This window comes from Equus przewalskii, chromosome 2, assembly GCF_037783145.1.
Source record: "Equus przewalskii isolate Varuska chromosome 2, EquPr2, whole genome shotgun sequence".
In the NCBI taxonomy this organism is placed as follows: Eukaryota; Metazoa; Chordata; class Mammalia; order Perissodactyla; family Equidae; genus Equus; species Equus przewalskii.
In genome coordinates this window covers 14495085-14520840 of record NC_091832.1, presented here as the reverse complement: position 1 = coordinate 14520840, position 25756 = coordinate 14495085, and the positions used below count along the sequence as shown (strand labels likewise).

Genomic DNA, 25756 nt, shown 5'->3' with positions numbered 1-25756 from the left:
GGGAGATGGGCCCAAGGCTCCCCAGGCCCCCCTTATTGCCTGCAAGCCTGGGGGTGGAGCCAGGCTCTGTGGGAGAGTGTGGGAGCCTGCAGGTGTGGGGAGGCCTTCCGACTTACCAGGGGGTATCTTAGCCCCGACCCTGCTCAGGATGGAGCTGCCTCAGGGACAGGGCCTGCGGTGGCCTTGGTTTCCTTAGAGTGCTTGATGACTGGGGGAATGGTGGCCCTGCCACCCACGATGTTCCTTCATGTGTCTCTACACGTCTTTGTGTTTCCCGTGTCCCGTCTCTGCATGTGTCTCTAGGTGCACGTGTCTCAGCAGACGTGTCTCTCTGACCGCATGTCTCCACAGGTGTGTTTCTGTGTCTCTGTGCACTGCCTCTGGATCTGCCTGCATGAGTCTATTTCCACAGGTGCTTGTCACTGCAGGTGCCCCTCCACACGCACATGTAGGTTTCTATTTTTGCACCTGTCTCTTTCTGCATGTATATCTCTGTGGGTCCCTGGCTGTGCACGTTTCTAGGTGTCTGTGTTCAGAGACAGGGTGAGGCCAGGCCCAACACTCACCCACAGGGGCGGGGGTCAGGCTTACAGACCTGGCTACCCCAGGGAGCCTGTGTGTGTGAGTGCCGGTGTGTGTCCACATGTGCACAGAGACGCCATGAAGCTGGGTAAATGCGGGTGAGGAGGTCATGCTGACAGACGGTGCTGCCCACCCCAGACCCTGCAAGGCGTCTCCATCTGTCGGCTCCCCTGGTGCAGCCCCCTCCCTCTGGCCCAGACTCTGCCTCAGGCGTCCCAGGCTGAGCTGGACAAAGAGACCTGTGTGTGCTTTGTAGGGGGCGTCCACAGCCTCCCTCCCCTAGTCATTGCAGCCAGCCTAAGCCGATCCCCTGTCCACTCCTACCCTAGCCTCATCTATCACTTGCCTTAGCTCCAAGCAGACTCATCTTCCTCCTGTCCCCCCTCCCTCCCACCGCCTTTACCCAGGCAGTCCCTCTCTCCTCCCAGAAAGCTCCCCTGCCTCCCACGCTCCAGTATTTCCTACTCTGGTATCCCTCTCCTCCTCCAGGAAGCCACCAAGATAGCAGGTGAGCTGTGGAGTTGAACTGATCCAGCTGCACTGCTGCTTCGGGTCCTCAGCCAAACTCCTGCCCCTCTCTGAGCCTTAGGTTCCCAACCCAAACCTCCCCCCCCTCCACACACACCCCCTCCTGTGGTTTTCCTCTGCCCAGTGGGGACAGCAGGGAAGGGTCGAGTCTCACTGATCTGCAAAGATCAGTGCAGTTCAGTGCAGGAACCATTCACACACATGTGCGCACAGGGGCATGCCCACCACAGGTACAGAGGTCTGTGCAGGCAGACCGTCAGGAATGTGTGTGCACCCTGCATGTCCATGCAGGTGTGATCCACAAACAGCTGTCCAGACTCAGGCTCCTTGGTACCTCTAAAGCCCCCATGGGCTATTCTTTCTGTCCTGGGGACCCTCTTATCAGAGGATCAAGGGGCTTCTGCCCTGCGGGGACAAGTAATGGATGCCCGAGGCTGAGGCTGCCAGGAGGGTGAAAGAGGACCTTCCCGCACTGTCCTGAGCACACTGGGGACCCCCCCCAGCTATGCGTCATCTGAGCGAAAAGGACGCCTAAGAGGGAGGGTTCCCTGGAGTCGTGGTCCTGGGAGGGGGGCAGCGGCTCCACCCAGGCGGGGGTGGGGCGGCAGTGCTCGGACAGCGGATGCGCGCCCGCATGGACACAGGCACGCGCAGCTCTTCCGCCGCGGTGCCGCCTCTCCGCCGTTGCCATGGTTACCGGGTGGCCTGGAGCGGGGAGGGGCCCTTCCTCCCTGCCGCGCTGCAGCCCCTCCGCCGGCAGGACAGGTTTTTAGGAGCCTTGGCGTGACCAGTCCATTTGGGTGTTGGAACGCGGGGTGCGTGCCCGCGGGTGGCCACGTGTGGGGGACAGTTGGTTCATTTTGCAGTAAATAAAAACGCTGCGGCTGTGTGCAGGGGTCTGCGGGAGGAGCGGCCGAGCCCTGGAAGCCAGCTGGGGGCAGGGGCAGGCGTGGTGTGGGGGCGGGATGGAGGCGTGGCTCCCCTGGGGCCGCCCCTCACCTCCGCCCGCCCCAAGTCCTCCTGAGTCGGGCTGGCGCAACCCTGCCTGGCGTGGGGTCCTAGCACCCAGGCTCATCCCAGCCCCCCTCTGATGTAGTGACCTTGGGCAAGTGTCTAGATCTCTCTAAGCCCCGTTTGCTCATATACCTCAGGGTTTTGGTAGAGATTCAATCATTTTGTGAAGTGGGTTTTTCTCCTTTTTTTGAGGAAGATTAGTCCTGAGCTAACAACTGCTGCCAATCCTCCTCTTTTTGCTGAAGAAGACTGGCCCTGAGCTATCATCCGTGCCCATCTTCCTCTACTTTATATGTGGGATGCCTACCACAGCATCGCCTAGCCAAGCAGTGCCACGTCCGCACCTGGTATATGAACCGGCGAACCCCGGGCACTTAATGGCTGAGCCACCTGGCCCACCCCTGTGAAGCATTTTAACTCAGTACCTGGAATGTAGTAAACGCTCCATGAACGTGACCTTTCATCCCTCATATCTGGACCTCTCTTTTGTGATTGTTGTTGGATTTCGAGTGATCTTGTGACAGCCGCCTGAGGAATTTGCTCTGGCCTTTTAGCCTGAGTGGTTCAGGCTACAGTGGACCCAGCTCCTGCAAGTACTAGGGGGCGAAAGGGATAAATTGGCTGGTCTGGAGGATGGGTTGGTTTATGTCAGCTTGCCCAGTGCTCAGCTGGGCCAGACGCACAGCGGACATCAGTAACCGGCTGCTGTCTGTGGCTACGGTTGAATGTGCTAGAGGCCCCCAGGGTAAGCGTAGAAGGCAGAGACAGCAGCAGGTCCCTCCTGAGGGGCTGGAGTCCTCCTGTGAGACATGCTTCTGCTCTGAGGTACAGGACTGCAGCCTTCCAACTTTGCCTGGAAGCCCAGTTGGCACCAGGGACTGGCTTTGGGTCCCGCTGTTTTGTGGACAGCTCTTCACAATTGCCAGTTTTAGGCTCTGGCGGCCATGACTGAGGGATGATCTGAGCCAAGGACGGAGCCATTGAGGGTGCGATAATTGAGGGAGGAAAATTAATTGTCCTTAATTTGGCGTAAATCCCAAAGACCTTCCCTGTGTTAGGAATTCAGAGTAAATTCCCGGGACACAGGGCTGCAGACATTTGTGTGTCTTCCCTTCTTGATCAGTGCCTTGTGGGTAGAGATGGGGGCCTGCTGACTCCTGGGCCCTAACTCTGGCACGGCCTGCCCCCATGCCCCCTCCATTGCCCAGGAGGGCTGAGCACGTAGGATTGAAGTCAGGGACGAACTCAGCTGGTGCCCTGGTGGGCTGAGATGGTCCTAGCCATCCTGAGTGTCCCCCAGCTGTGGGGGAGGGCAGGGAGTGTGGAAGGGGAGCCCTGCCTGGGCCTTCCTGTGAAAGCAGGTGGCAGCAGAGCCAAGGGAAGCTGTTCCCCTGCTTGGTGCATCCCAAGTCCCACTTCATTTCCATCCTCCCTTTTCTTGCCACTGTTTGACATTTTCCTTTTAAAAATCAGAGCTGAAAGTCGGGATGCTGTGGGATCATATTTACAACCAAGGAGATGCTGGGTTCACATCTGGAATTTATAGGGCTGCACGTGGGGAAGCCGCTACCAGGAGAGGCTGGGGAGGCGAGGCCATGCTGGGAATCCTACTGCTCCCTAGCCTGAGACCCCCTCCTCTGAAGGGGCCACAGTCCCTTTGGGATGCTTCAGACAGCTGGAACCTTGGCAGAGGCCCCCCGGGGTTTGGCAGCATATAGAGGGATGTCTTGCCCTTGCCTGCTGGGGCTCCTCCAGCTTCCTCTCCTGCCTGCTCCGCCCCCCCCCCCCCCCCCCCGCCCAGTCAGCACCCCTGGGTCTCTGAGAATCTCCAGGGAGGACAGCCCTGGCAGCGTTTACTTTCTTCTGAGCATGCCACTTGCCTTTTCCCTGGCACAGGAGCCTGACCTCAGCAGATGTCCCCACACGCTTATTTTGTGCTGGATCTGTGGGAGGCTGGTCGGACCGGTGCTAGTCTCCAGGTGCCCCCCACCATGGAGCCCTGTTCCCTGGCCAGGAGACTGACAGAGTTCCCCTTCCCCATTGGGTGCACCTGGCGTCCACATTGGTGGAGAGGCTCTGCCGAGTTCTCACACATACACTGGAGTTTGCTCCTGTGGGGAGGGTCTCTCCCCAGCCCAGGACGGGAAAGGGGGTCCCAGGCCCTAGTCTTGGTACCTGTCTGCCCCAGTGGCTCGGCCCTTGCTGGCTATAATAATATCATCAGCTCACATTCATTGGGTGTAAGTTCTTTGTTAGACGCTCCCCAGCACCTCACGCACATTGGCAGATGTGGTGCTCACAGTGGCTTTACAAGGTGGACACTTGAACCCTGTTTGCAGATAAACACGGAGACACGGAGAGGGTTAGTAATACACCCAGGTCACAGAGCTAGTTAGTGGGGGAGGTGGGAGCCCCACTAGGTCTGCCTGTTAGTCCAGAGCCTGTGCTCCCAGCCCCTGGTCCTCCAAGGTGGGGAGTGGGCAGCCTTGCCACCCCAGCCGCTCAGGGCTGACACAGGAGTCCATGTGGGGTGGGAGTGGGGTGTGCTGTGGACATCTGTTCCCGGTTGCTCCCGTGGAAGTAACTCCTCTACGAGCTGGGAGAAGGCAGCCAGGGAGGAATTTTGCCTCCCCTCATCAGCTTTTGGTGTCCTCATGGAGCATTTTTATCTCATTAGCCTCCACATGGTTCAGACATGGTCCCCAGACCTGACTGTGGCCTCCAGGGTCAGGACTGAGTGAGGGAGAAGGGTCAGGGTCAGGGCTGTAGTAGAATATGGGCCAGGGTCATGGCTGGAGGTTGAGAGTGGGTCGTTGGCAGGGCAGGAGGCACCCAGAGTCAGGGCTGGAACCCAGGCTATGACGTGGACTCTGCCATGTGATGGAGCTGAAGGCTGGATGCAGGCAGTGGAGGGGACACTGCATGTGCAGACGAGGGAGTGGGGGCTGGACAGCATGGGGACCTTCGAGCTGAGTTGTGGCTGTAGATGCTGCCGCATGAGCTCTGGGCCCCCCACAGCCCAGCATCTGTGTGTCACTTTCTGCTATGGCCAGCAGGGTATCAATTCTCATTTTCCCCAGCAAGATAAGTGCTGATATCTTCAGTCTGAAGTGTTCCTTCTCAGACCTGGACACTCCCTGACAGGGCAGGGTGGGCCCTGCTGCAGCCCCCCAGCCTTCTGAAGGGCTGGCCTGGGCAGTGGGACTCAGGACTCTGGTTCCTCACATCAGGGCAGCTTCATGCTTAGAAGTCAGGGATCAGGGAGAGAAGACTTGAGGGTCCCAGCCAATCTGGGAGTCAGTGGATGCTGCCCTCAGCGGGGGGTCCTAGCGGGCAGGCAGTGCCAGCCCTAATGTGCACATCTGCTCTTTGTCTGCAGAGGAACAGCTGCCCCCTGGTTTCCCCTCCATCGACATGGGGCCGCAGCTGAAGGTGGTGGAGAAGGCACGCACGGCCACCATGTTGTGCGCAGCAGGCGGGAATCCAGATCCTGAGATCTCTTGGTTCAAGGACTTCCTCCCGGTGGACCCCGCCACAAGCAACGGCCGCATTAAGCAGCTGCGTTCAGGTGAGCAGAGAGCAAAGGTCAAGGGGCCAGGCAGACTTCAGGAAAGATGTCCAGCCAGACCCCAGCACAGCCTTACCGCTTGGGCCTGGGTGCCTGGGGCTGACCCTCCAGGGCTGAGCAGAGGGCACCCAGTGGCTGGGTCAGATCTTGCTATAGGCCCACCTGGCCCGAGAGGAAGAGAACTTGGCAGCGAGGGCTCGTCATTGGCAATTCTTTTACCTTCCCAGATCGTCAGACTCCAGACTTCGGGCCAGCCCTGCTCCTTGCAGCACGAGTGTCATGCCCAGCCTGGTGTTGTGCTCTGTGAGGTTGCTCTGTGCGTGTTCATCCTCCCTCTTCCTGTAGCCTGGCCTGAGAGGGGGCCTGGATGATGCTTCTCTTTGCTTTTCCAGACAGCAGGGAAAGAGGCCCAAGATGCCTGATTCATCAGGCTTCAAAAGGCCAGACCTCGGAGGCTTGGAGCTAGGGGGACTTGCTACTGTCCCTTGGCCACCAGGGCCACCTGTCTCCTCTGGATGTCTCAGTTGAGCCAGCTTGGAGCTCCAGGAGTGAGGATCCTGTCATGACCAGGCGGGAGGTGTCACCCTGTTGATCGATCTGCCTGTGGGACTCCCGCCAGGATAATTGATTCAGTTTTTATGGGAACAGAGCAGGCGGGGAAGGAGGCTCAGAATCAGCTTAGCTACACTCTTCATCTGCCGCCAGCACAGGCTGGACCCATACACCTTGGTCCAGAAGCCTTCCTGCTAGCTGTGAGATGGTGGGCTCAGGCAGAACGGCCAGGGCTGCTGCTGCCCATCAGCTGTGATGTCCACACTGCAAAGGAGGACATGACTCTGCCCTCTCAGGGCCCTGCAGGCTTCAGAGGCGCCTCTGCCACTTCCCTGGGGTGTCAGCCCCTCCTCACCAACTCCCGCCTGGTGGATGCCCCTCGGTACCCAGGGGACACGGGAGAGATGAGCCACCCAGCAGGGGCAGGATTCTGGCCCCAGCCACAGCCGCCTGAGACAGCCTACGAAGTGTTAGCTCATTTAATTTAATTAAAACTCAACAAGATGGAGGCAGCTGTAGCGCAGTTAATTAAAACAGCCATAATCAAGGCAGGAAACGGTCCGGCAGCGTTTGCAGCGCTGCCCGGCGCTGCCCAGCGGCCGGCATGGTTCGGCTCCTCTGTGTTTCCCACAGTCCCCCAGGCAGGCTCCCCAAGCCGCCAGATGGCCACCCCTGTAGGCCTGGCCTCCACCCCGAACGGCACTGACTGTCCGTGGCTGCAGTTCTGGGAAGGCACACTGTCTTGTGCGTTCATTCATCAAGTATTTATGTAGGCTTGCTGTGTGCCAGGCCCTGTGCCGCCCATTCACTGCCCTGTGAGTTGGCTCCCGCCCGGTACTCCACTGGCTGCTGCTCAGGCCTCGGCCTCCTCGTCCTCTCAGCAGCAGCTGACACCCTCCCTCCTTTCCCACCACTCCCTCCTCGTCTCCCGGGCTCCCCTCTTACTTCTCCTTCTGCCCTCAGCTGCTTCTTCCTTTGCCTGTCCCTCCAGCCAGGGAGCCTGTGAGCCCTGCCCTCACCCCCTGCCCTTGCCCCATGGTCGGAGCCTTTCCCCAGGCCAGCTCACCCACTCTGACAGCTTCAGGTGCCCTCTCCACGCTTGCAGCTCCCGGTTCTGTCTCTCCAACCCAAACATCTTGCCTGAGCTCTAGACTAAGAAATCTGTCTGCCTTCTGGGTGTCACCCTCACCTTGATGAGTGGGGACCTCCTTCCCACACAGCCTGTCCTTCTCCCACTGACCCTGTCTCTGTGAGTGGCAGTCTCCCCAACTTGAATCCTGGGACACTCTCCAACTCCTGCTCCAATAAGGAAGCACCAAGACCCCTTGATTTGTCACCACACTGCTCTCAAGTTGGTCTCCTTCTCTCCTTCCGCTGCTTTGGCCATATCCGTCACCAAACTCTGCTCCCCCTGCCCCCAGGCTCTCCCTTGAATCCACCCTGCAGCGGCTGTCGGAGGTTTTTGCTGTGTCCCCCTGTGCTCTGACAGCCTCACTGCCCGCATGGTCAGGCGCATGCTCCTGAACACGGCTCACAGAACCCTTCTCCCTCTTCCCCTGCTCACGCCTCCACCTTTATCTCATCAGGTCCCGGCTGTACCCCTTATTGGCTCTGAGGCCTCGCTTAAGTGATTTAACGTCTTTGAGCTTCAGTTTTATCCTCTTTAAAAAGGAGCTACAGTAAGGACTGAGAGAACGGCAGTCAAAGCTTTAGTTTACGACCTGGCTGTGGCGAGGGCTCCGTGAACAGGGCTCTTCTTACCTCTGGCTGCTCCCCACTGCCCTGAGCCACCTGACCCTCTGGTGGCCCTCCGCTCACATACACCAGAACATGAAACCTCCCCTTCTCTGCCTAAGTAAGGCCTACTCCTCACAACTCATGCCACGTCACATTGTCACCGTCTGGCTCCAGTTCTACTTACTTAGGCTGGGTACTCCTTACAGGGAGGGCCTGGGTCTGACCCTCCTGTGTGAGGTCCCCCCAGTGCCCAGCCCAACCCCAGCTGTAGGACAGGTTCTCTGAGCCCTTGTTGATGAATGACTTCATGAATGTGACCTTTGGGCCTTGTCCCTGTAGACTAATGTCTACCCCTGCTTGCTTCCCAAGTCCACGGAAGACCTCCTTGTTTGACTTTTCCTGCCGCTGGAAGCTGTGACCTGAGGGTTGTGGGCCCAGCGTCCAGCTCCTGGGGTGGAGACAGATGGCACCTGAAGGACCTCAATCATGCCACCTCTGCAGTAACAGAAAGGACTCCCTCCCCGTCACTGCCTGACTCTGGCCCCTGACCCTGGACCCCAATAGCTGCTGCCCCTTTGCTATTACCACTTAGAACGGTGCCAGGGCTGTTCCGTGCACCTTGACAGTGACGTCCCTGTTGGAGTGGAGTCTGGCCCCGAGCGCTCGGCTGTTTCTGAGGACCTTCACGGTTTCCGCATCACCGACGGTTTACAAAGTGCCCTCCTGCATCTGGTTGCACTCGATTCTGCTGCAACCTTGAGAAGTAGGACAGGCTGTGATTATCATGCCCACTTTACAGCTGAGTCACTTGGGGTCACATGTGGAGATCCTGGGCTGGGGAGCTCCCCTGTGAGGTCACCTAGGGGCCTTCTAGTGTCACATCTGCTGAACCTGGGGGATGGCTGGACCCTGCACTGGCTCCAGGGCTCCCTAGTCCCATCGTTTCCAGACCTCAGGCCATCCCTGACTGGCACCAGAACTCCTCAGGCATCTGTGGCCCGAGCCGCAGCTCACGTCACCAGGCATGGCCCTGGAGCAGGAGCTGGCTAGGAGGACAGCCGGCGCGTGCACTGCCGAGGCGTGAGCTCAGCTCCGCAGGCGCTTTCCTCACTCAAACAACGTGACAGGCTGCCACAGCAGGAGCCTCTTGGAAAATTTGAACTTGAGACCCAAAGTGGGCCCCAGAGGAATAGGGACAAGCTCAGGGAGAGTGGAAATCGAGTCAAGAGCAGGCAGTGTCCCTGGAGCAGCGAGTGGGGACTGACCTCCAAGTGGTGCTCAGAGCCGCTGCTGGGCTCCAGAGGAGCTGTTGTTCACATGCTCTGCCAAGCCTGCACAGGGCACTGAGGAGGCCTCCTGTGCTCAGCTTATCTCAGTAGCCCAAGGGTGCGAGCTGCCATCCCTGTCACCATCGAGGACAACCTAATGCACTGTGTCCACATGGTCGCCCAGTGCGTGGTCTCCTGCCATACCCCTGACACTTGAGCCGAGACCGCAGGGCCTCAAGCAGAGATGCTGGAGACGGCCTGCTGGCCCCAGCAGATGGGACCTGGAGGGAAGTGCAGAGCAGTCCCTGGGGTGGTCCTGAGGCTGGCAGCCCCTGCCTCTGTCGGCTGGCCCCAGCCCTGACTGGAAGATGGAAGAGCCTGTCCCTCTGACTCTGCGCCACCATCAGCCGGGTCTGCTGTCAGTGCATGGCCACAGTTTCCCCTTTGGCCTGAGCGTACATTTTAGGAACAGCACAGACTCCTGAGTCCTCTCCAGTCCTCCACACCCACCTTGTAACACGGAAAAGGTAATTCTTCTTTCAGTCTGATGGGGAGATGACTGTTCTGAGAGGTGCCGAGACTTGTCACACAGCAGGTGAAGTTTTGGAAGAGCGGAGGCCAGAAGCTAGGAGTCCCAGACCTGCACCATTGACACTGCCGTCTCCTCCCAGGTCAGGCCTGGGCTGTAGGAGTAGGTCAGCACTTGTCACCATGTTGGTCTCAGGACCTCTGCCTATAAATAGCAGAGGACTTGAGAGAGCTTGTGTTTGTGTGGGGTTTATCTATCAATATTTACCGTGTTAGATGTGAAGACTGAGAAGATTTTAAATATTTTACTAATCCACTTAAAAATAATTAAAATACTTACTACATGTTAACATAAATAACTTTATTTTAATGAAAAAGAATTATATTTTCTAAAACAACATCAGTGAGAAGAGTGACATTGTTTTACACTCTTACACGTCTCTTTAATTTGGGTTTAATAGGAGATAGCTAGAATTGCGTATCTGCTTCTGCTCCACAACATGGAGCCTCTGGAAGACCCAACTGGATTTTCATGAGAGAACAAGAGTGAAAAAGGCAGATGACTTCTTAGTGTTATGGAAATAGCTCTGACCTTGTGGACCCCCTGAAAGGATCTCAGCGATGCTACAGGTCCTTGGACCATGCTTGCAGCGTCACTGTGAAATGCTTCTTCCCAGGCGTCTCTCTGCGCCCCTCATACACACCGCCCAGGGCCAGCAGCCGCCTTTGCCTTCCCTCCAGCTTCTTTGTCTGCAGGAGGCAGCCTAGTCCAGAGGGAAGGCTGTGAGCCAGACCTGGGTAGTTCCTGCCACCTCACGTACAAGCTGTGACCTTGGACTTTGGGCAAGTCACTTAATGTTCCTCAGCCTCTGTTTCCTCATTCTTATGTGGAGATGGACAATTACTTCTAGGCAGGTGTTGTCAGTTCAATGTGATAGTGATCAGGATTTGTGTCTTGGCACACTTCCCTCCTCCAGAAGTGGGCAGAGAGGGGCAGGGTAGTTAGCTCTGGGCCTGGGCCTACCCACCGGCTCCTCGCTCCTCTGCATGAGGCAGTGGTGGGAGATGGGGCCTGAGGACAGCCTCTGAGGAGGCTCCTGATGGGAAGAGCACCTGTAATAGCCTCATAATAGCCCTGCACCAGGCATTTGGAGGGTGAGCATCTGGCCCTCTCAGCTGCTGATCCGCAGGTTATGAGGCACTGGTCAGGCAATGGGTGGACACTGGCCTTTGGCTCTCGCCAGGCGGGTTAGGGTTGAGCCGGCTTTACAAGGAGTCTGCCACTGGGTTGTGAATTCAACCTGATCCCACAGTGGGGCTGGTCTGGTGGGTTTGTTTGAGGGAGGCCTGGTCTGTTGGTAGCCTATGACCAGCCCTCCCTTTAGCCCTTTCTTCTGTCTGCTTAACTGCCCTGGTTTGTTTTGGTAAGTGTTTTGTTTTGAAATCCTACCCGCCTGTGGAATTTCTGTGGCCCTGCAGGGTGGGGTTGCCACCTCTTTTATTCAGCTCCCCACTCCATTGGCCCCAGGCAGCTGAGTCTGCAGGAGCCCTGACTCCACCTTCCTGATTCCCAGCTCCCCCAGCCCTGCTGACCCCGCCCTACTCCCCCCCTCCTCAGAACAGTGCCAGTGACCTGGGGGACATAGCTTCACCCATGCTCAGCCTGGCACTTATGCACACATCTCCAGCATAGGCCTAACTCCAAGTATTTAAGGCCCTTTCTTGTGTTTTATTTTATCTGATTTGGCTTTTTGTGGCTTTCCTTCCTTTTGTACTAATGCTTCTCTCTGATCTTATTTGCATTCAAATTACCTCGCCAGGTGGTTCACCAATCAGAGGTAAGAATGCTGTCCGTGCATCTCGCCACGCCACGCCACGCCACTGCCGTCACCACCACTCCATCCCGTCCAGTCCGTCACCTCCCCCATCCCCATCTTGACCTCTCCAGCTCCTCATCTCCAGCTCCGGCCCCCTCAACACCACCAGCCACCACACACATCCACTCTCAGTCATTCCCTCCTGTGGACTCATCCATTGCAAGTCTGAATTGTGGAGATTCTCGGCTGAGCCCCGCCTTGGGGGTGGCAAGCCCTACTGCCCAGGCCTTCTAGGCCAGCCCCACAGACGGGACCCTTTTGGCTCCTGCAGCGGAGCCACGCCCTGGTCCCCAAGGCTGACCACAGGTGGAGAGTCTTCCCATGAGGTGGGGGAGCATGACCAAGCCCTGCCTTTCCTCTCGAGAAGCTCCTTTGTCTTGGGGCCCTCAAGTATTGCTTGACTTCCCTTAACATTCTGACTGATGGTAGAATGAGGATCATCCTGTAAATTCTCAGCCCAGCAAACACTCGGAGGACATGCAGTTAAAACTTTAGTGTAGATGCTGGGATGACAACGGAGAAACCAACAGGGTCCTGCGTAACTAGATTACCTGACTTGTCAGCCTCCGGCTGCGTTTGTGCAGCATGGCCCTGCAGCTTGGGGGTCAAACAGAGATCAGGGTTCAAGTGTGACTCACCACCTGCATGACCTTCAAAAAATCGATCATCTCTCAGAAGTCTGTTTCCTCTTTAAATTTGGGCTAGGGCCCCACCTCGTGGGATCACGAGGACTAGAGGAGAGGGCAAGGATGTGGGCAGCGTCTGGCACAGAGCAGATACCCTATAAAATGGTTGCTTCTGTACAGTTTTTATTCACGTCATTTTTCTCTCCACTTCTCTCAGTGTCCTTGGGCACATCTAGACCCTCAGAGGTCAGGGCCAGGGTGGTCTCAGGATGGAAACTGAGGCTGGGAGGAGCAGCTGCCTCCCTGTGGGGCATCTTGTCCATCACCCCCTGAGGATAGGACTCATCCTCCAGATCCCCCACCCATCCTCTCAGCCCACACTGACTCTTCATGGCCCTGCTGCTAGGCCTTGGTGTTGGTTCTCCATAGGGGGGTTTCTGTGTGCAAATAGCCTCAGGGTCTACCTTGGGTCCCCTGATCAGTCCTAGCTCTTTCTCCGGGGAGCTTCCTCCCCCAGCAGGGATCCCACCCAGGCACTACTTCCTACTCCCGTCTGTGGCACCAATCTCCCCTCACCCCCAAGCCGAGCTGACCTTAGTGCAGCCCCCACCCAGCGAGGAGCCTGACCCTCACTGCTTGAGTGAACGTTTTCTGTAACAACCTTCATCCATCCCATAAACATGGCCTGTTGGGTGCCTGTCAGGGCTGTTCTCTCAGGAGTTGGGTATTTGTCATGTGCCCAGGCCCTCACGTTCCCTGATACCCAGTGGGGAGGGCTGAGGCCAGGACCATAGAGCAGGCCAGCCCCTTGTCTTTCTGCACTGGGGCTGAGCCTGGGCAGCCCTTTCCCCCAGCTCCACCTCCCGGCCCCCTAGGTGTTCATGGCCCTCCTGCTGCCCTGGGTCTGGGTGGTGAAAGAGGGATGTCAGGCAGTGAAGGGGCTGCAGCTCGGACTGGTGGTGGTCCTTCCCTGGGGCCTGGGCCGTGAGAACGTGGCTTGGAACTCTTCCTGTGGCTCCTGTCCAGTCTAGTCAGGTGGGGTCCGGCAGGTTCTGTCTGTTTCTTGTGTAGGTGTGATCGTCAGCCTGCCTGAACCCTGGGAGGGGTGGGGCTGTTAGGGTCACTCCAGCTGTTCTGTGCAGGCAGTGGTTTTCTGTCAGGCTGTGTCCTGTGGGGCTATTAACTGTCCGTTGGACCGTCCTGTGTGGGTGTGATTGTCTGTTGGCTTGTTCCGGGGAGGGGGTGTTGCCTGTGCCTTGGGCTGTTCCTGTCAGACAGCTTGCCCCATGTGTTCTCACCAGCAGTGTTTCCAAGTGGATACTGCCATGGCGGGGGATGGCCAAGTCAAGTGGTTTCACCCCTGCCCCGACCTTGGGCTCTCCCACCTGGATCTGCCAGGACTGGCCACCAGCCCAAGTTTCCTCTATCTTCTGTGAGGGTCCTTTTCAGCTGCCCACCCAGTCCTGGCTCCTGCCTGTCTGCGGCCAGAGCAGCCCCTCAGGGCGGTGGCCCGAGTGGGAGCTACAGTCTCCATTAGCCTCCTGAATTATGCAGGAGCCGTGGTGGGTCGAAGCACTTTAGCAGGACCAGGCTGAGGAGAGGAGCCGGAATGGGTGGGGCTGGCGGGGTGGGGGTGTGAAGGGGAGGATGGGTGCTATGAGCAGAGGTTGCTGGGCACCAGGCCCCCAGGACAAGCCCCTTGCGTCCTGTGGGGTTCTGGTGGGCGGCAGATTCTCAGGTTCTTGTGCGATGAGGGCATCGCGTGCCTGCGAATCCCTGGCCAGCAGGTCTGCAGGCTGCTCCCACCCACGCCTGGCTCCGCTCTGCTCGGCGGGGCCCGTAGGGCCGGGAGCACTGATGGGGATGCTCACTGGCAAACAGCCTCCAGTACTGGCTGGAACATGGTGGATGCTCAGTGGACTGGGGGTGGTGTAGAGCCCCTGGCTGAGCTGACAGGCCCGACTGGACTGTGGGCTGGGGTGGGATTGCACTCCAGAGCGAGACCCTTGGTTCCAGCCAGGAGGCTCCTGGGCTCGCCAGGGAGAGCTTTTGGGAAGCAGCACTGTTACTGGGGCATGGCCCTGATGTCTGCAACATCTGGTCAACACAAGCCACAATTGCTGTTGAGCCCTCTCCCCATATTCCAGGCCTGACCTCTGTCTTTGCATCCCTGCAGGTGCCTTGCAGATTGAGAGCAGCGAGGAGTCGGACCAAGGCAAGTACGAGTGTGTGGCGACCAACTCTGCAGGCACACGCTACTCGGCCCCTGCCAACCTGTATGTGCGAGGTAAGGACTCAGGCAATGTCCAGCCCTGTCTCCACGGAGCTGAGCTGCCCCTGCCGGGCGTGCTGCCTGGAGCCCTTGGTGTGGACACACACATGAGGGGCTGCCACGGGCCTAGTCTCTCTTCCTCTCTCCTCTTCCTGCAGCAGCCATAGTAGCGGCAACAGCTCCCACTGGGCGGGCTCCTAAAGTCTGCCACTCCTCTGCCTTCCTTCCCCGCAGGCCTTTTGGGAAGCAGCTACCTTTGGGAGCATTTGTATCTCTTGTAGGTCCTGCCACGTGGGCCAGGAGCCCCACAGCAGTCTAGAGCCTTCTGAGCAGACTTCTCATTGCATGTGTATGTGTGTTTGTGCACAAGCAGGCGCATATTTGTGTGTAAACGTGTGCACACCTGCCTGGCCTTCCTTGAGTGTGTCTTGCCCACTCTAGCAGGGTGGGCTCCAGGCCAGGTGAGCCCCCTCTGGCCAGGTCTGCCTGGGGCCTTCCTGGAGGAGGAACCAGTCGGGACACTTGTATAGAGGGTCTGTGCTCTGTCACCAGCCAGGACCCTTGTGTAGGGGGTCAGGCTGAGGCAGCTGAGAGCCCCCACAGGTGAGCATCTACTGTGTTTCAGGTGTTCCTTGCTGGGACTAAGTGGATCATGCATTTTCACCAGTCCAGGTACCCAGCTGAGAGGGCTCGGGGACTGTTTTGGAGTGTTCAGTCTCTGCTCTGCTCACAGCCCAGGGGTGACTGAAGCTGGCCACCTGCCCCTTCCTGAGAACACACTGGGTCTGGTGTGGATGGTGCTCAGGAGGGGCCTGGGAGCCCCTGCTACCCCCTGCCATCCCCTTGCTTAGCCCTCCTGCACGTACGGGCATCACTAAAAGTGAAACTGTGTCCACTCGCAGGATTTGTAAAGGAAAGTGGATGCGGCTTCCTTACAGCAATGATTTCATCGTGCTAAATGCTTTGTGCAGCTTCGCGAGGGGTGTCATCTGCCTGTCTGCCCAGGGCCAAACACAGGGTGAGGTGATGGCAGTGGCCTGTCCCACTCTTTGGGGCCACTTGATCAGACAGGGCAGAGAGAATTAAGCCATCAACTCTGTACTTATTGAGGGACTGTGCTGTGTCAGGGCACAGGTTCCCGAGAGGCCCCGGGCTGCCCACCAGTTCTGTGACGGGAAAATTGTGCCTCAGAGACAGTGGACAGTACTTCTTTGGTGTCAGGGCCATGGGATGGGAGGTCCCCACTGCCCCCCTTGTCAGGTGTCCTGCTCGTCGGGCTCACCTAAGGGGACCCAGGGCGTGTCTTAAAGAACAGCATTGGGACAGGGAGGCCAGAAGCCCGAGAGTCACTCAAATGACCAAGATGAGTAGAACGGTGAACTGCACAGCCTTCCCCTCACACTGCTCCACGCAGAGCTTCTGAGAGGGACACTGGCCTGACGAGTCCCCTCTGAGAGAGGAGCAGCTGGAACGACCCTTCTCAAAGACCTGCCTCTGGACCATTCCAAATGCTGTGCAGTCTTGACCAACCTTTCTTCCAGAAGACCATAGGATTGAGAGAGCAGAGGTCCTGGGCCTCAGCAGGAAAGTCCTTCGCTGCATGTGTCTGCACTGGGAAGAGGAGAGGCCCCATGGAGCCACTGTGAACTCCGAGCTGGCTGCCGGGCATGGTCGTGTGGGTACACTTCCTGGGGCAGAGCTGCAGGAGGCCGTACTGAAGCAGGAGAGGGCCCGGACCCAAGGCGGATGGACCCTGCATTGTCATCTTGGCTGGGCAGTGTTCTCTGAAGTCACCATGCTGGCCTCAGCCTGAGGCAGGGCAGTGGGTTTTTGGAGCTGAGTTGAGCTGCTGTAGTTGGCAGCTCAGGCACTGACCAGGGAGCTCTTGCCTCCAGCCCCTTGGAGCCTCCCTGTCTGTGGGGCTCCCCCTGTCCACACATGGTTGGCTCAGGCAGAACCCTGACTGGCTCCTGCCATGGACCATCCCCCAGCCCCACCAGGTCTTCCTGAATGGCCTTCCTGGCTCATTCTCACAGCCTTCTGGGCAGGGAATGTGGAGGTTCCTTTAGTTCTAGCCCCACTTGACAGGAACCCTAAAACAGGCTGTTCCATCCTGGCTTTGGTGGTCTCTCCCTCTCTCTGTCACACACACACGTTCCTGTGGGCCCTGGTCTCTAAGGGCCGGTCCTAAGTCTCCATGCCCAGACCCGACCTCAATCTGCACCTGCCCTGCTTTGCTGAGAGCGAGTTGCTCTAAAGCCTCAGGACAAGCCTTACTCTCTGGACTTGCAGACACCTGGAAAGCCCTGCTCCTAGGACCCTTGCCTCTGGTGTCCCCACCCCTCCTCGTCTCAGTCTTGGCAAAGCCCCTGCTTTCTGCCTCCAGCAGTGCTGAGGGTCCATCAGCCCAGCTCCTCTGGGACAGCCTCTGCTGTGTTGGCCACCAGCTCTGTGTCCTGAACCCTGCTGGAGGGTGGGCCACCCATGGAGAAACCCCCTAGTGCCGGCTTGCCTGCCAGCCTGTGTTCACCTGTCTTCCAGCAGAGCCACTGCAAGGCTTCCTTCCAGAGAAGGTGGCTGTGACCTTCCAGTCTGGTGGGAGGCCCCCACCAGGCTCCAGCTATCAGGACCTGAGCCTTGGCCTCTGGGTCCTGTGGACTGTAGCCCAGGGTTTCTCAACCTAGTGACATTTGAGGCCGAATAACTCTTAGTTGTGTGGGGCTGTCCTGTGCATTGTAGGATGTTTAGCAGCACCCCTGGCCCACTAGATGCCAGTAGCACTCGCTAGTCATGACAACCCAAAATGTCTCCAGAACTTGCCCAGTGTCACCTGGGGGAGTACCCCCTAGTTGAGAACCATTGCTCTGGATGGATGGCCTCCCACTGGCATTCATCTCCATCTGTCTCTGACTCTCTTCTTCCACCCTGTCCACTGAACCGAAGGGCACATCCCCTTCTCAGATTTGGCTTCAGTGTCTGCCTCACATTCTCCTCTGTCCCCCAGACTCTCATAGCTCCTGCTGTTTCTCTGAGACCCTTCAGTGGCTGCATTTAATGGGACGGTGTGCGTAAAGCTCCTGGCAGGGCACCAGGCACGCAGGAAGTTCTTCGTAGTCAGTAGCCGCTGCTGCTGTCGGGAGTGCTGTTGGGGGATGCATCATCCAGTTACATCTGACGTTGCTCCCAGTTGCCCGCAGCTCCACCCACAGTCTAGCAGGCCCAGGCATGCTGCGTGGACCAGCCTGTCTCCGTCACCATCAGACTCCCTCCCTGAGTGACTCACTGTCTCCTTCTATCCACAGTTTTTCTCTCCTCCAGCTTTCAGGATGCACGACTGCCAGGGCCGGGGTGGGGCCCTCCGCAGAGCCTGGCCTCCCTGCCCCCAACCTTCCCCGTTCTCTACAGGGAGCTGGCCCCTGGGCCACAGCTATCTAAACAGGGCGATGTCACCATGGCCTTTCTCCCCACAGGTGCCCAGACCAGCTGCTCACCCTATAGTGCTGTGCAGTGTGGGGCTTCCTCAAGGTGGTGGGGTTCTAGCAGCCCGTCTGCCTTGGTGGTTTTGTGGGCTGGGTGGGCCCCAACCCCAAAGCCCAACTCACTGGGTCTGTCCAAGCCATGGGGTGCGTGTGAGGTATGGGGGCTGCCTGTGCCCCACTTCCACCCCTTCCCATCCCCCATTGGCGTCCTGGCACCTGCCGGCGGGACCCAGCCCTGTCCACTGTGTCCTCCATGAGTCCTGAGTCTTTCGTGAGCGGCGTGGTCCGCGTGCACCTGCGTGCACGTGCGTGTGCGTGGGGCACAAGAGTCTTGTCTCATTTCTGTGCTGTGTGGGCAGATGAAGGTTGGCCTGTTTTTACTCTCTCTGTGTTTCTCCTTGTCTTTTTTTTATTCCCTCCTCATCCTCATCGCACTCTGCCATCAACCCAAACTCTCATCTCTCAGATCAGCGAGAAGGTTGGTCCTTTTCACTTCTTATCCATCTACAGTTCGCCCACCGATGGGATGCTCCCGTCAGTAGGGACCAGCGGGCTCAGTCAGCTCCCTCGGGCTCGCTCCGGCCAGGCCTGCCCGCCAGTCGGGCTCTGTTCTCCATTGTTTGGGCCGGCAGGCGGGCAGGACCGGGGGTGGGCGGGCAGCACCCCCCTGCCCTGCATGTTTCTGCTGCTTGGGTCCCTGACGCACCACATGTCTGCATGTCCCCTTAGCTGGGCTCCACTGCTGGGGTGGCCGGGTGGTCGTGGTGCATGGCACGACACGGCGCCCCACCTTTGTACTGGGCCAGGCTAGCTGTCTGTTCCAGGCAGAGTTCGAGTGGTTAGGGGAGCAGTAAGAGCTGTAGTGTTTCGTGCCTACCTGTGGGGCCTTCCATAGCCCCCCAGTCACCTAAACTCCACGTTTGCCCGAGCTTAGCTGAAACCACTGGGAAGACAAATGAAAAAGACGAATCTAGAATGAGTCCACCCATAAGATCCCATAGCACAGGACAAAAGTCCTGCGGGGTCTGGCCTGACCTTGAAAACCCTACCAAGCCTCAATGGGCAGCCAGCCCTATCTGCTTCACAGAGCTTGGTGTCCATGGCACAGGTGGATGGTGTCATCTTGGCTCACTGAGGAAGTCTCCTACGCTCTTATCTTTTCCCTCTCGGCCGGATCCAGATGAAGATCTGCACACCTGCGCCAGGTCCCTCTGCCTCAGCCTCCCTGCCAGCTCACGTTTCCTCAGCCCTGTGCTGGGCTCTGGGCATTCAGACCCAAGGAGCTCACACCTGACTGAGCGGCCAGCTGCAACCTAGCAAGGCCCACATAGGGGCCCAAAAAAGCCCCCCACCCAGCCGCAGGTTGAGAAGGGCTTCCTGGAGACTCCACTCTGGCCCATTCCAGAGCTGTCTCACAAGGGGCTGGGATCTCAGACCCACCCTCATGGCCAGGCCCCTATCCCCAAGCGTCGGGCCAGCAGCAGGGGCTAGTGGTCACTCTTATGTCGCATGGTCTCTGTGGTCGGAGGAGGCTCACCTGTCCACTGGGCTTTGGGCTGAGCCTCAGGGAGCAGACCCAGGCCACCTGGTCCCCTCTGCATCATCTCCGTGGCTTGAGTTTCCTCCACGAGGGAGAGGGAGCCAGTCGGGAGGAGGGCTGAGGCCTCGGCTCAGATATCAGCCCTGAGCATCTCTCCATATGCTCTCCTGAGCTCTGGGGCATTTCGGTTACACCATTTTGCTGACCGGGCAGATCTGCAGGGGCGTTCAGGAAACAGGCATCAGCAGAGACAGCCCAGCCCACAGCTGCCACCCCCTGTGCCTCCTCCCCTACTCTCCTGGTCCCTTGTCCTTTCTCTTTCTCCCCCTCCCTGGCCCCACCAAAAATAAGCATGTACACAAATATTTAACGGGAAGGCAGAAATGAGATCCTAAATATTCTGGGGGGATTTGCCGGGCTGGTAATTTGTTTGGCGCTGATAATTACATCTTACATTTTTCCAGCTTTACTTAAAACTGTGTGCTGAGTGCGCCGGCATTTAATTACTGCTCTGCGGCAGCCACAAGGTTATTTATTAAAGAGTTATTTTATCTTGATACAGTGGATCCTGCCCCTTATCCCCTCCTTAATGTTGTGTTATTTTCATCAGAGAAATTTCCGCGAGTGAATGCCGATTGCGGGGCTGCCTCCCCCTGCGATTAGGCTGTCACTCTGCTGAATGCTGATGCCTCTAGGCGCTGCACCGCCCTATTATAGGGGGTTGTCAGCGCAAATAATTAGACTTAAAAGTTACAGCTGAAATATAATCCAGAAATGGCAGGGCCCTGTTTTGGAAATTGTCTATAAAATGTCAGCACTAAGGATGCACAGGGAACGGTAATAGACCGGCATTGTCAGAGCCCAAGATTAGACCCTAAGTGCATTTTTCCCGGCTCTGGTTTTTCCTTCCCTGCTGTTGCTTCTGTCAATAGACTGAGTCCAGGGCGAGTCCTGCCACTTTTGGAGGCCCTGAGTCTGTGACAGCGGGAGGAATGATGGTGGGGCTGCTGCGGTGAGGTGCCAGCCACTCCTGGCTGTTGGGGTGGGGGTGGCTGTCCAGGCAGGTGCAGGAGGCAGGGCCCACTGGCTGTCTCTCACCTCTCTTGCCCCCACCTTCCCTCTGTAGACATTTCCTGACCTCCTGTGTGCTGGAGGAAGAGGAGTCTGAGCTGCAGGAAACCGCTCTCCAGGACTCCTTGGGTGTGGCTGGTGCCCAGTGTTCTTGTGAAACATCATGGGTGGCGTACCCAGGAGTCTGGGCTTGAGGCCCTTGCCTGGTGCTAGCAATGACCTGAAGTGGCCTCCCCTTGGCCACTGGAGTTCTCCCTTCCACCTGCGTCTAGGAAGGAGAAAATAAAAAATAAAAACAGAACTGCTCTCAATGTTAGTTCCTGAAGGACCCTTATTTTCTGGCACTGGAATAGAAGACCTTGTCCTCCAGGGACTGTTTTGGGTGAAGACCAGTGAACTTTCTGCACTGCTTAGGTTGGGACCCGAGGTTTACTGGCCAAGGACATACTTCCTTTTCTTTGCTCTTTGTTCTTCTGTCGTGGGACATGTCAGGCCCCAAGATTCCACCACTGAACAGGGTCAGGCTTGCAGCCATGACCTCTCCTGTGGCACAGGCTCTCCAAATGCCATCCTCATGCCAACTGGAGAATATCTTCTCCTGCCAGCCTTGGCTAACCCAGAAGCCAAGAAACTCCAGAAGCTTCTCCCTGGAGCTTCATGGGTCTCTTTTTCAGCCCTGTTAGCCAGGGCTCAAAAGGGTGTGGGCTTACCATCACACAGACCTACTCCTAGTACGTATGTGAACTCAGGCATGTCACTTAAAGTGTCAGTCTGCAGTCAGTTCCTTTGTAGTCGGGAGGTTGATAGCATCTACAGCATGGAACCTTCTCCACGCAGTAGGTGCTCAAGAGTGATTTTCCTTCCTCAAACTTGTTTTGATGTCCTTGAGCAAGGAGGAGATGGGACAGCCACTGGCTGAGAGGAGAGGAGAGACTGGTCAGTTAAGGCTCCTCTTCGTGTCCTTCTGCTCGAGCCGGGGCTGTGCTGGACCCCTCCCTTCCTTGGCACGCCTGGGCCTCGTATGCAAACAGACCTGCATGCCAGCACCTCTCCATCCACAGCCCACCCCTCAGGCTCAGCTCCAGAGCCCAGAAGTGGCAGCACCACCAAGCTGGGTGACTCTTCTGTCTGTGCCTCCTGGCCTCGCTCTTGAGCCATTTGTGGGGAATGCTCAAAGGGGGCTCTTTGTTGTGGCTTCCTCTTGCCAGCCATGCCCCGGGATGCCCCTGTTCTCTGCCACACAGAACTGCTTTACCTGTGATGTGCTGTCATCATTTGGCGTGAAGTCCCAGCTTTCAGAAAAATCACAGGAACCCACTTACGTCAGCTTAAACAAAACAAGGAAACTCTTATCTTATCAAACTAAAAGATGTAGAAGTAAATTTGGTGTCAGGCAGGGCTGGATCCAGATGCTTAAACAGTTTGGTCAGTCATTTGTCTGTCTTTGTGTCTTAGCTCTGCTCTCCTAGTTGACTTCTTTGTTCTCAAGCAGGTTTTCTCAGGTGTTGTCAAAGGTGGTTCCCAGTCCCCCTAAGGTTAGCCACTGCAGTAGAGAGAGTCGCTGTTGTAGTAGTTTTTGCAAAAGTCCAAAGGCTATATCTCAATAGCCACGTCTGGGTCACACGCTCCATGTAGCCAGAATGGGAGAAGAGGTGGTTCCCCAAAGAAGATGAGGATGCCAGTTCGAGAAGGCAGAACGCTGGATGTCCACGAGACACGCTGAGACCTCAAGTGAGCCTGGGGACACAGAGGGAGATAGACCTGGCCCGTGATGCCATCGTGCCTGCTTCTGGGGGGACTGCCCGTGTTTTGGCTCCGTCTGGAGGCCTCAGAGCGAGGTGGTGGGGATGGAGCTGAGGCAGGGGCTGAGTAAGGTGGGGTCCTGCGGTCTGGGCTGAGGAGTCGTTGGGGAACTGTGCAGGAGTCTTTCACAGGGAAGTATTGTGAGCAGATTTGTGCCAGCTGTTTTTGGAGGGCCGGTCATGGGAGCAGGGGCCCAGAGGACAGGGCAGGAAGAACAGCGAAGAACCCGATGCAGTGATCCAAGGAAAGATGGTGGTGGCAGTTGCCCGTGGATACGGAGTGAAATTAGTGGGCTTGGAAGATATTTTAGGCAGTGCATTAACAGGACTGATGATCTGCTGGGTGTCTGGTCGCTGGGCCTCAGCTTGACCCCTGTGCAGTGAGGTCAGAGGTCGGACCAGGTGGTCTCTGCAGTTGCTTCCAGCTCGGATTCTGTGGTTTGGGGCTGTGTGAGCAGCAGAGGTGCTCTCATGTTGCACCACGGGTCCTTTGCATGCTTAGGCTCCCCAGCAAGGGTCCTCAGAGACCCACACTCTTGGTGGTGCCCTCTGGTCACTTAGCCTCACTGCCTGCCTTCTCCGGCCTGCGAAGGACACACCCCAGTCCCTGCCCACCAGCTGCATGACCCGTCTGCATGCTGAGCATGCCTGCCCATGGCTAGGTCTTGCCTGCCTGCCCTCCCTCTGCATGTTCTGAATGTCTGTGCCAAGCTTGCAACTTGGGGGGGGTTCCAGGCTGCACCTTGGACTGAGAAGCTCAGAATAGCTTCTGACCTGGGGAGCCCAAGGCTGGAGGTCGTGGTCAGGCACAGCCACCCTCCCCCTTGAGACCCTTGTTCATTGGCGCGGAAAGCCGTCTGTTCGGCGCCGTCATCATGTTAACCGCCATCGTCATGCCCATCCTGCCCGCGGACCACGTCCCTGGCCCGCCCCAGCCCTTTGTCCCTGCCCAGCCCCCCTGAGGTGTGGCTCTCCTCTTGGGTTCCCAGGCTGTGCCTTGAGCATGGCTGAGGTCCCAGCAGGTAGTCATGCCGTTGACCTCATCTCTTGCTCTCGGATCATGGCCTGGAGGTGGAGTCAGTGACTCTAGAGAAGGTGGCCATGTCACACCTGGACTGACCTTCTGCCCTTCCCCAGCCATGCTCAGAGGACCCTCCACCCTGGGTTGCCTGGGTTTCTCTCACTGGTGCCCCAGCTAACCCCTCTGGAGACCCTGGTGGGGGGTGAGGGGTCGGGAGCAGGTAGGGGAGAGCACTGGACTGCAACCTGGGATGTGGCCCTGACTAGGCCTGGATTGTAGACATGAGGCCTGGACCTTGCACTGAGTCCCTGTCTGACCCTAGGTAGTCAGGACTTTTCAGGGCCTCAGTTTCCTGGGCTGTAAAATGGGAACTTGGCTGTGGAATCTCTTGTGTTCCAGACAATCCCTGAGTATGGGGGCTACTTGTAGCCCAAAGTGGGGTGGGAGATGGTAAACCAGGACCCAGGGATTCTGCCCCTCCTGTCTCTGAGGTGGGTTTGGCTCTGACAAGAGGGACTTCCTGGATGAGGGGCCCCTGCCCTTCCATCCTCCCTCGTGTCCTGCCCACCCTATGAGTGCCTCTCTCCCTCCTCCCACAGTGCGCCGTGTGGCTCCTCGTTTCTCCATCCCTCCCAGCAGCCAGGAGGTGATGCCGGGCGGCAGCGTGAACCTGACTTGCGTCGCGGTGGGTGCGCCCATGCCCTATGTGAAATGGATGATGGGGGCTGAGGAGCTCACCAAGGAGGACGAGATGCCAGTTGGCCGCAATGTGCTGGAGCTCAACAACGTCGTGCGCTCTGCCAACTACACCTGCGTGGCCATCTCCTCGCTAGGCATGATTGAGGCCACGGCCCAGGTCACAGTGAAAGGTGAGTGCCTCAGACATGCCTGCAGTGGCCTGTGGCCTGCCCTGTGTCAGAGGGCAACAGGAGGTCCCAGCACCCGTGGCAGGCGAGCATGGATACTGTGCGGACAGGCAAGGCCTAGTGGTCATTGCTCTCTCCTGGGTGCCCAGGCTCTGGCGTTCTCCTGGCCCTCAGTGGTGGAGGGAGGGGTTTCTGCCGTTAATAGTATTAACATAATAGCTGACAGGTACCAAGTTCCTGGGGCCAGACTCTGCCCTGGCAAGCTCAGATTACTTTGTTCAGTGTCTGTGTTACCCTGGGAGGTAGATGCTCTTGTCATCCCCATTTTACAAGTGAGAGAATTGAGGTGCAGGGCCACACAGAAGAAAATGCTGGAGTAGGGACTTGTGTGGCTACCTAGCCGCTACATAGCAGTAGCCTCTCAGGTTTACCTGCCTCCCAGCAAGAAAGATGTCGTGAAATAGTAGCCAAGGGGGTCGTGAGTTCTCTGCCAGAGTCCTGGGACAGGCACACATACATAGCCTCCTGTGGGCTCTCTGCTTCCCCTCTCGCCTCCCTGTCCATCCTCCATCCTACAATTGAATGATCTTTTAAAAATGTAGGGGCTGGCCTGGTGGCACAGCGGTTAAGTGTGCACGTTCCGCTTCAGCGGCCCGGGGTGCACCAGTTCGGATCCCGGGTGTGGACATAGCACCACTTGGGACACCCTGCTGTGGTAGGCGTCCCACATATAAAGTAGAGGAAGATGGGCATGGATCTTAGCTTGCGGCCAGTCTTCCTCAGCGAAAAGAGGAGGATTGGCAGCAGTTAGCTCAGGGCTAATCTTCCTCAAAAAAAAAAAAAAAAATGTAAAGCAGGATCATGTCACTCCCTTTTAAGAAAGGGAGAAATTCCTTCCACTGGCTTCCCATTGCTTTTAGGATAAAGCCCAGGGTCCTCACTGTGGCCTCCCTCCCTCACCACATGGACACTTCTCCATTTCACCAGGCTCCTTACCTAGCCCTTGCGCTCCTCACCCAGCCCTTGCCATCTCTGGCTCCATCTTGCTCTCCAGGTCTTAACTCTGAGGCCTTCCCCAATCACCACATACAAGGAGATTCCCTGGATTTTTCCCCATCTCAGCACCCTGCTTTCTGCTGTCCTTGCACAGACTAGAATCGAGATTATCACTCATTGGTTGCTTCTGTCTCACACTGGAATATAAACTCTTTGAGAGCAGGGGTGTGACTGTCCGTGTGACATAGTGTCCTCAGCCCTGGCACAGTGCTGGCACTTGGGTCCTGCTTCGCCTGGGACTTTTCCACCTTCGATTTGAGCCAAGCCACCAGGTCCATGGGGCCAGCAGCCTCATCCTCTTTCCAAAATCCAGGGCCATTCCCTTAGGAAATGTCATCCCCCTCCCTGGCCCCGTCACACATACTCACC

General features: G+C 57.5%; 1 protein-coding gene across 32 annotated transcripts in view; it reads left to right on the top strand.

Annotated features, from left to right (window-relative positions):
• Positions 1–25756, top strand: part of PTPRF (protein tyrosine phosphatase receptor type F) — an 86781-nt gene that overhangs the window by 30062 nt on the left and 30963 nt on the right. For 20 of the 32 annotated variants that reach the window (XM_070609876.1, XM_070609878.1, XM_070609904.1 and 17 more), the window contains 3 exons: positions 5504–5692; positions 14457–14567; positions 24065–24334. In XM_070609876.1, the coding sequence (XP_070465977.1) occupies positions 5504–5692; positions 14457–14567; positions 24065–24334 (570 nt within the window). Of the gene's footprint in view, positions 1–5503; positions 5693–11597; positions 11616–14456; positions 14568–24064; positions 24335–25756 lie in introns of all 32 variants that reach the window. The other 12 variants (XM_070609889.1, XM_070609900.1, XM_070609886.1 and 9 more) reach the window with 1 other exon arrangement.